General features: G+C 35.9%; 1 protein-coding gene across 1 annotated transcript in view; it reads left to right on the forward strand.

The window, feature by feature from the left end:
- PRMT3 (protein arginine methyltransferase 3) overlaps positions 1 to 9,002 on the forward strand; it is a 139,046-nt gene extending 130,044 nt beyond the window's left edge. Inside the window, exon 16 of the mRNA XM_043580815.1 lies at positions 5,181 to 9,002. Within this exon, the coding sequence (XP_043436750.1) occupies positions 5,181 to 5,290 (110 nt within the window). The 3' untranslated portion in view covers positions 5,291 to 9,002. The remainder of the gene's footprint in view (positions 1 to 5,180) is intronic.
- The last annotated feature ends 1,164 nt before the right edge of the window (positions 9,003 to 10,166 follow it).

Genomic DNA, 10,166 nt, shown 5'->3' on the forward strand with positions numbered 1-10,166 from the left:
TTTGTGTGTGTGTTGATTAAGCATTTGAAATAATTGAGATAATACCCTTCATCACTGATAATCACTGAAATGCAAAACAAAGCAGGCAGATTCTGGGGGTTGTTTATCTAAATAACAAAAATATTTTTATTGTTTTCTTTCACTCATTTTTTATTTGGTTTCTTTCTTTTTTTTTAACGTTTATTTATTTTTGAAAGATAGAGCATGAGCAGGGGAGGGGCAGAGAGAGAGGAAGACACAGAATCTGAAGCAGGCTCCAGGCTCTGACCTGTCAGCATAGAGCCCGATGCAGGGTTTGAACTCACAAACTGTGAGATCACGACCTGGGCCAAAGTTGGACACTTAGCTGACTGAGCCACCCAGGTTCCCCTTTTGTTTGGTTTCTCGTAACACCTAGAGTTGATAAAGATGGCAAGAATGTAAAACTGGAATATACTTTATACCTTTTATGAAGGTATTCCATTTCTGATCATTCTTCCTAAGGAATCAAATCAAAATTCACTTTAAGTATTTGTGATTCAAAGAAGTAAAAGTAATAGTGTTTTAAGTTGCTTTTCTTTCTTTAGAGTATCTTATTTTATAGAATTTTGTTTTTACTTTTATGTAATCAAATCTTCAAACTTTTCCTTTTCGTTTCTGACCGGCTTCTTATTGAAAAAGATTGTATTACTGTATTTACTGTGTACTAAATTGCGATAATGGATCTTTTGGTTTCTCTACTATATCCCATTTATCTATGAGTCACTTTATTCCTAAGTCACCACAGTTGTTAAACAGTTTTATTCTATAATTCACATATAATAAAAATTCACATATCTTTATTGTATACCTTGATGAGTTCTGACAAATGTAGGCACCATTTGTCTAATCAAGATAAAGAGTATTTACGTCAATACAAAAGGTTTCTTCCTTGATCCCCTGTGCGGTTAGTCATCCCAGTTCCAATCCCCAGACCAAGACAACCATTTATCTGCTTTCTGTCACTATGTATTAGTATTATTACTACTACTAAGGTATTAGTATTCTTTTAGAATTTTACAATCAAAGTAGTTCTGCAGAATGCACTCCAGCTTGTTAGCATATTTGAGCTACGTCTGTGTATCAGTAGTTTGTTCCTTTTTATTCTCAAATAGTATTCCTTTATATGGCAGTACCACAGTTTACTTACACATTCACCTGCTACTAGACTTTGGATTGTTTCCAGTTAGGAAACATTATGAATTATGAATGAATGAAGTTCATTATGAATGAAGTTGCTACAAACATTCATGTAAAAGTATTTCTTCATGTGGACAGAGGTTTTCATTTCTTTTGGGTAAATACCTAGAAGTGGAATCATTGGGTCTTAATGGTAAATATATGTTTAACTTTATAAAAAAACTAGCAAATGTTTTCAAAATCACTCATTATTCAGCAGTCCTACCACCATTGTGATTTCAGCTGCTCCCCATCCTTGTTAGCACTTGTAGGAAAGGTCAGTCATTTTAACTGAAGTCATTCTGTTGTCTGTGGAGCAATAGCTGTACTTCTAAGTAGCATTTGCCTGGTGGCTGACAATGTTGAGCGTCTTTTCATACGTTTATTGGTCATTTGTATATTTTGTGGGTGTGAGGTTTCTGTGAAAATGTTTTGCTGCATTCTTAATCGGGTGTTTGTCAACTTACTGAATTAAAAGAATCTTTATATATGTGGGTACAAATTCTTTGTCGTATATATGTGTTGCTAATATTTTATCCCAATCCCTGGCATGTCTTGTCATTGTCTTAACATCTTTTGAAGTTTGTACTTTTTTGTCCTAATTAAGAAATCTTTGCTACCCTAAGTCTTTCTTACATGTTTCTTCTAAAACTGTTACAGTTTTGCCTTGTACATTTAGGTCTAGAATGTATCTCCTGTTAATTTTAAGAGTCATAGTTCATCTTTTCCCAAACGTATATTAGGTTATTTCATCATCATTTCGTGAAAAGTCTGTCCTCTTCCAATTTAAACACTTGGCTCCTTAGTCAGAAATTAATTGGCCATACATATATATGACTATTTTTGAGCTCTGTTTTGTTCCATTGGTTTGTGTCTATCTTTATGGCCGTTAGACACTGTCTTTATAAGATGATATAAGAGCTCCCACTTTGTTGTGTTTTTTTTTCAAAATTGTTCTCACTATTCTAGATCCTTTAAATTTCCATATACATTTTAAAATCTAGTTGTTAAGTTCTACACAAAAAACCTGCCAGGATTTTGATTGGAATTGTGTTGAATCTATAGATTACTTTGAGGAGAACTGACATCTTCACAGTATTTTGTCTTTCATCCACAAGCAAAATGTATCTCTCCATTTATAGTTGACTCTTGAACAATGTGGCTAACTCCCCTATACAGTTGAAAATCTGCATATAACTTCTGACTCCCCAGAGTCTCAACTACTGATAGCCTCCTGTTGACCAAAAGCCGTTCCAAAAACATAAACAGCCAGTTAATACTTTTTTTGTATATGTATTATATACTGTATTCTTACAATAAAGTAAGCTAGATAAAAGAACATGTCAAGAAAATCACAAGAAAATGCATTTACAGTACTGTACTATATTTATTTTTAAAAGATCCACATGTAAGTGGACCTGTGCAGTTCAAACTTGTTTTGTTCAAGGGTCAACTGTAAAGTGATCATCTTTAGCACTATTTTATAGTTTTATGTGACTAAATAGTACACATATGTTACATTTATCTTTAAGTATGATATGCTTTTTTTGATGCTATTGTAAATGCTCTTGTGGGTTTTTATTTCAGTTTCTAATTCTGCATTGCTAGCATATAGAAATGTGATTTTTTTATATTAACCTTATATCCTAAGATTGCTAAACCATCTTACAGTTCTAGTAGCTTTTTTTGCATATTAGGATCTTCTTTTTTTTTTTTTTTAATTTTTTTTCAACGTTTATTTATTTTTGGGACAGAGAGAGACAGAGCATGAACGGGCGAGGGGCAGAGAGAGAGGGAGACACAGAATCGGAAACAGGCTCCAGGCTCTGAGCCATCAGCCCAGAGCCCGACGCGGGGCTCGAACTCACGGACCGCGAGATCGTGACCTGGCTGAAGTCGGACGCTTAACCGACTACACCACCCAGGCGCCCCTTTTTTTTAATTTTTTAAAAATGTTTATTTATTTTTGAGAGACAAAGCACAATCAAAGGTGGGGTGGGGGAGGTTGCAGAGAGAGAGAGGGAGACACAGAATCTGAAGCAGGCTCCAGGCTCTGAGCTGTCAGCCCAGAGTCCGATGCAGGGCTCAAACCCCCAAGCCATGAGATGGTGACCTGAGCTGAATCGGACGCTCAACCGACTGAGCCACCCAGGCATCCCGCATATTAGGATTTTCTGTAAGATCATGTGTTCTGCAAATAAAGACTGTTTCGCTTCTTTTGTTTTTTCTCCAATCTATATTACTTTTTTTATTCCTCCCCCCGCACCTTAATACCTTCACTAGTACATCCAATAGAATACTGATTAGAGGTGGTCAGAATGATCATCCTTACCGCAGTCCCAGTCTTAGGAAGAAAGCAGTCAGTCCTTCACCATTAAGAATGATATTACCAGGAGTTTCTTATAGATTCCCTTTATCAACTTGAAGAAGATTCCTTCTATTGCTAGCTTGCTGAAAGTTATTACAAATTAATGTTGTCAGATGGTTTTTCTATATTTTATGAGACAGTAATATGATTTTTCTCTTTTGTTCAAAGGATGTTTGAATCTTTGTTCATGAGGGATATTTAGCTGTAATGTAATGAATTTATCTTGTTTCAATATCAGGGTAGTGCTGCCTCCCAAGGTGTGTTGAGGAGTATTCCCTCCTTTCTTTTTTGTAAGAATTTATGTAATTTGTTATTATTTTTCCTTAAACATTTGATAGAATTCACCAGGGAAGACCTCTATGCTTGTTTTCTTTGCTTTCTAATGTGAACAATTAAAGCTATAAATTTTTCCTCTAAGCACTATTTGAGCTGTAGGTCACATGTTTTTGTATTTTGTGATTCATTATTCAGATTAAATGCTGCCTAATTTTCCTTCTGATTTTTATTTTGATTTATGGAATATTTAGAAGTCTGTTGTTTTAATTCCTAAATGTTTAGGATTATTCAAGTATTTTTATGTTTAAATGTATTAAAATTTGTTTTATGACCCAGCATGTATAGATGTAATCGATCTTGGTTCTGTAGATGTCAGCCAGGTCAAGTTGGTTAATAGGGTGTTAAGTCTTCCATATACTTTCTGGTTTTCTGTGTAGTTGTTACTGCAATGTTATTGCAATTATTGGAAAAGGAGAGGTGAAATTTCCAGTGATAATTATGGATTATCACTTTCTTCCTATGGTTCTGTCAGCTCTGCATCATGCATTTTGAAGCTCTGTAATCATACATACATAAAAGTTTCTTATGTCTCAGTTATGAATTGAACACATCATTTTTAAATGTGTCTCTTTATCTCTGGTTATATATTTTTTTCCTGAAGTCATCTTTGTCTAAGATTAATACTTCTATTTAAAACTCTTTGTGATTAATGTTTATATAGAATATCTTTCTCCTTCCTTTAGTTCGACCCTGTCTTTCTATTTAAAGTATATTGAACACATTTCCATATAATGTTATTATGTGTGATATATTATGTGTGATATATTCTGTCATTTGTTAATTTGTTTTCTATCTATCCCCTCTGTCATTTATTCCTCTTTTCCTTCTTGCATTTTTTTTTGATTGAATACTCTCTATTATTTCATTTTATCTAAACCCTTGCCTGATTAACTATACGTGTTGGGTTTGTTTTTGTAATTGTTGCTCTAGAGTTCCAGCATGCATCTGTAGCTTACCACAGACTGCCATCAAACATTATTACACAATTTCATTTATAGTTTAAGACTCTTTCAGTATGATACTGTCATTTACACCCTCCAATCCTTTGAGCTATTATTATAAAAATTTCACTTCCCCAAATATTGCTGTACCTGTATTGTAGATCTACCTTGTTAAAAAATTAAACATAAAATTGCCCTAAAAATTAAATGTTATTTTTTTAAATAATGAAACATCTCACAACAACAACAAAAAAAGAAGTACCAGGTATACATTATTACTTTTCTGCTAGATTGTATCCCTTGAATTCTCAAACACATATTTTGCCTTTCTTTTATAGGTGAAGCCTTGAAAGGAAAGATCACAGTCCACAAGAATAAGAAAGATCCACGTTCTCTCATTGTGACCCTCACATTGAATAATTCAACTCAAACTTACGGTCTCCAGTGAAAAGCCCACAAAAGCACAACTAACTTGCGGTTTTTATTATGGAGGGTGGGACATGGGTAGGGGGTGGAGAGAGGGGCTTTGTGTGAGCATGTGGATGATCCTTCCCTAATGATTCTCCTCAGTACCAGAAACACATGGTAGGAATCTAATATAATTCAGCTGAGGGGAACCAACTGATCCTAGTGGACTGCCTACATAATCACAGTCTTAGGAGTCTGGTCAGCAAGATTTTACTAGATATAACCCCTACATTGAGTTTAGCTGCATTGAAGATCATTTAAATAGGCCAAAATTTGGAACAGAGATATTCTTTTGTTGTTTTTAATGTTTCTTACTATAAATTTTAAACACTAGTAACTGATTATTTGGATAATGTTTTATTAAACTAGTAACTGTACACAAGCTATTATACATTTTATTGCAGATTTCTGCTCTGAGGAGTAGTTTTTAATTGTATTATTTAAAAGAATATCAGCAAGTGGAACAGACCAAAATATGGAAAAGAGCGTCACACAAATCACATTTAAAGGACAGCTTAGTTGATTATCCTCTAGTTCTGAACTTCTCATTTTGTAGCTGCTTTCCTCTTTGCAAACACACAGTTTTCTAGTGCTGCCCAGGAAGTCTAATTTCAGTACATTTATCCTAGGTTTCATGTATGTTTTCAAAGGTTGGGAAGAATAAGTACTTATTTACTAATATATCTTTTTCAAACTAGATTTATGTGCAAAGTTAAACATGTAACTGTTAATATACTTCTGTCACTCTGTACAACTGTGTCACTTACAGCTATTTACACAGTTTGAAGTGCAGAGTAGAAAACATTCAATAGAGTGTATACAATAACCACTAGCATTATAAAATGATATTTTAACATACTAAAGCCTTTTATACAATCAGAAACATTTAAAACAAGTCTTAAAGGAATCATCCTTAAGAAAACAGGGATTTAAGGACAGTTGGGTCACAGTTTCTTTTCAGTTCAAAAGCTGGTTCTTTTTCAAAATAAGGCACACACAAGGCAGCATAGCATAGTGTTGAGAATCATGAGCTCTGGAGTCAGTGCCTAGGTTCAAGCTTTGGTGCCCGCTCTTACTTGCTGTGTAATCTCAGTCATGTTCCTAACCTCTCTCCCCCACTATAACGTGCCAGTTCATGAGTTAATACATTTCAACTACTTTGATCAGTGTGTGGCACACAGAAGACAGTAAATGCTGGGTGGTAGTATCATAACTATGCAGTCAAGGATCCCTTCCGTGGAATATGTGGTGTCTACATTAGATTAGGAACTGTCACTTCAATGCTACCCTTAAGTACATGAATGCATGGGAAGATTTCAGCAAAACTTAATGTTTAATATAGCAAAAACTATCAAAAAGTTGTCTTTTGGTGTTTATTAGAGAATTGGAGTTCTAGCAATGGGAGAATTAACACCTTCAGATGATGTATTTCAGACCATACATAGTCTCTTAAGTCTTGCTTCTTACATAAGCATGATTTCTGTTTTCACTGGGTTAAACAAGCCAGCTTGTTTTCACCATTTGAATTCAGAACATTACTGGAAATGTGTGGTGCTAATAGTATAGTTCAAAGTACTTCAAATTTTGTCTGGAATGGCCTCATGTAGAAATTTGAGTGTGTTGGGGTGATAAAAGTAAGGAAGCCCCCACAAGATTTAATGGATGTTTAAAGTAACCAAAAACCATCTATTTTTTTTTTTGCTTTGTTTTTCTTTCTTGTAAGTGAATAACCATTTTTTTTTAAGTATTTCTTAACAATGATTTTTTTTTTCAAAACTCTTGTTTGTTTTACATGGGATTTTCATCCAGTGGCTCTCTTCAGTTTCTCCCGGTTATAAATAGCCCAACCACAGTTGGTAGTTCTCTGTTCTTTTCAGTTTCCATTTTCAGGGTAGAACATTTTAATGTATGTAGCTAAACATTTTATGAGAATACGAGAGTCCAAATATTAGCTCTTTGATTGGAATTTCAGCTGTCAAACTACTTTGAAAAATAAGTACTTCATATTCTTTAACAATGATAAATACAGTGTTCTTTCATGCTGTGGCAGCTGCACATTTATGAATAGCAAACTACTTTGTTGCAAAGATTTTATTTCAATTAAGAAGATACATTTTTCCTCCTATTTTTCATTGTGAAAATTAACATTGTTATGTTGTAATGTGTGGGGTTCATCCAAATATAATCATCATCTCTATTCAGTGGAACAGTATTTTCTGAACAAGCATTTGGAAGGACCGTTTCAACAAAACAACTCTTGAGGGCGTACAGCATTGCACAAAGTGGTCCAAGAAGTAGCCCCAACTGCAAAGAACACACTTTAAAATAAATTAGGGAGCTGTCATTTCACTTTGAAATAATCCCTGTTTGAAGGGAAGGGCAAGTAATTCTGGTCCTACAGAGTTAATTGCTTTCTTACCACTTAATCTGGATTAACCTCTACCTTTCTCACTTTTTAAAATGAAATATCTAAAACGTATTGTGTGAAGTAAAGGACTTGAGATCAGCCCATACTGATCTCACCAATCATACTATCAAGTGAGGCAAGTATGCTAACAGTACTGCTAACAATATTCAATAGGAGAGATTAAAACAGTATGATACGGATGATACATTACTTAGCTCCTGCCAGCCATGCCAGAAATGATCACTTAGGCTACTGGGCTGTAGCACACACCCAAAACAGCTAGGGATTCAGATTTTTCTGTGGAGAATATCCCCAAAACATATTAAGCATGCAATACTGTCATGGAGTTTGAATCTATGATGAAAGGCAAGGTCAGTGAGATAGCTGAGGTCAAGCATTGCCTGCCGTAGGGTTAGCAAACTATAGCCTGGGGCCAAATCCACCCCATTGCCCAGTTTGATAAAGTTTTATTGGAGCAGAGATAGCTAATACTGAAGGCAGAATATTTCTTCACAAGATTCATTAATGGCCATGGCAGAGAATATACACCCAATAGAGCACATTACAAAGACTACAGTGTTTACAAACATGGAGCTGAGCAACTAGATGTACTTCATTTATGAGACTTAGAGGACTAACCAAGACTTACCCTAATTAAAAAAAAGAAAAAAATGTGTGTGTGTGTGTGTGTGTGTATTTACATACTTGAGACTGGTGTCTGGAATTGTAACAGTTGTAATTGTGCAAAGGGAATCCATACACTAAAACTTTATAGCTGATAATCAATTTTATTTAGAAAATTTTAATAAGACCAGAAGAGGGTACAGAAGAACTTTTCAAAGTTAGAGATGGATGAACCCCGCCCACAGCTACAAACTCAACTAATAAAGAAGGACTTTTATGAATCTCACTAACCTCTGGGTTTTTAAGAGGGCTCTGGATCCAAAACCAGCTGCCGACATTAGGAGAGACAGTTGGGAAAATTGCTTTATATCAGCACTTTTCAACATGCTTTGGTGTCTTCCTTGCTGGGTTCTCACCATAGAATGTGGTGTTCCTAGTTCCCATGCACTAGGCCCCGTGGGAAGGTGTGTAAAGTCCCTGCCCACCTATCAAATGAGACCATGTTGCCTTGGAGGTACATGTATTTTTAATGATTTTGTGTTTCTTTCCTTGCTATAAAGTTAGGGTGAACTTTTCCAAGCAGAATGATGAATGAGCAAAGTACTTTAAGTGTCTTAGCAATTCACTTGTCCTTTCCAATAAAGTTTTGGGTGCAAAAAAAGTGTGTGTGGGGGTGCCTGGGTGGCTCAGTTGGTTAAGCGTCTGACTTCAGCCCAGGTCATGATCTCTCGATTCCTGGGTTTGAGCCCCATGTCGGGCTCTGTGCTGACAGCTTGGAGCTTGGAGCCTGCTTCAGATTCTGTGTCTCCCTCTCTGTCTGCACCTCCCCTGCTCATACTCTGTCTCTCTCTCAAAAATAAAATATTTTTTGAAAAAAGCCTACAAAATAAACAGTTTTCATATGTTGCCGCAACACCTTGGCTGATGTGGAATGGTTAGCATTCATTTATCTCTAGAGTGTAGCTAAATATATACAAAAATTGTCTATCATTGAGTTCATTGTAATTGTTTAAAATGAAAACAATAACTTAACAAATAGTCAAGGAAGATGAAGCCACTGCCTCCCAGATTGTTCTACATCCCATTTCTTACCCCACTACAGTTCTGTGTATCTCCTCTTTTCTCTCTTAAAATCCCTTGCCCTTCTGAGGATATTGCTTACCCTGTGGACCTCATATTGCGACTGTCCTCTCCAACACCACTAATCTCCCTAGACTTGGGTGTGAGATAGGTGACTTCCGTGCTTTTGGTTGCCAGCTATACATCATTCTCCCCCAGAGTCCTTTCCACCCCCTCTCATTTTTATCTCTTGTCAAGACGGTAACACAAACACTTTTATTTTGTTGCTATTGACTCCCCACCTCCAGATCAGTCTCCATTCCTTAAAAGTTTTAGCTGCCAACACTGCCACACAGTGCTCCTGCTTAATCAGTGAGTTTAAGATCTCCTGTGGATGATCCTTTTATACCCTGACCTTTTGGCTCATTGATCTCAACTAGTGATCTTGCCCTCCACCTTACCTCAGCCACTCACCACTATGGTCGTCCTCTGGAACTGGCCATACCCAGAACTCAAGCTCTCCTGTAAATCTCCACATTAAGTATCATTCTAACTACTTCTCTTTTCAGTTCATTCTCTTTTGAGAATTTCAGCAATCCTTCAACTCCATCAAGACCAAATCCATTAATTCCTATCACATTTTCACTGTCCCTCACGTCTTCATGTTTACACCTCCCTCTTGGATCAGTTTAAAATCCATAGTCCCTCATTATAAACACTCCCTTTCACGTAGCTGCAATTTCTTTGCCTCTCCTTCACTTTTCTG

The sequence above is a fragment of the Prionailurus bengalensis genome, chromosome D1, assembly GCF_016509475.1.
Source record: "Prionailurus bengalensis isolate Pbe53 chromosome D1, Fcat_Pben_1.1_paternal_pri, whole genome shotgun sequence".
Taxonomy (NCBI): Eukaryota; Metazoa; Chordata; class Mammalia; order Carnivora; family Felidae; genus Prionailurus; species Prionailurus bengalensis.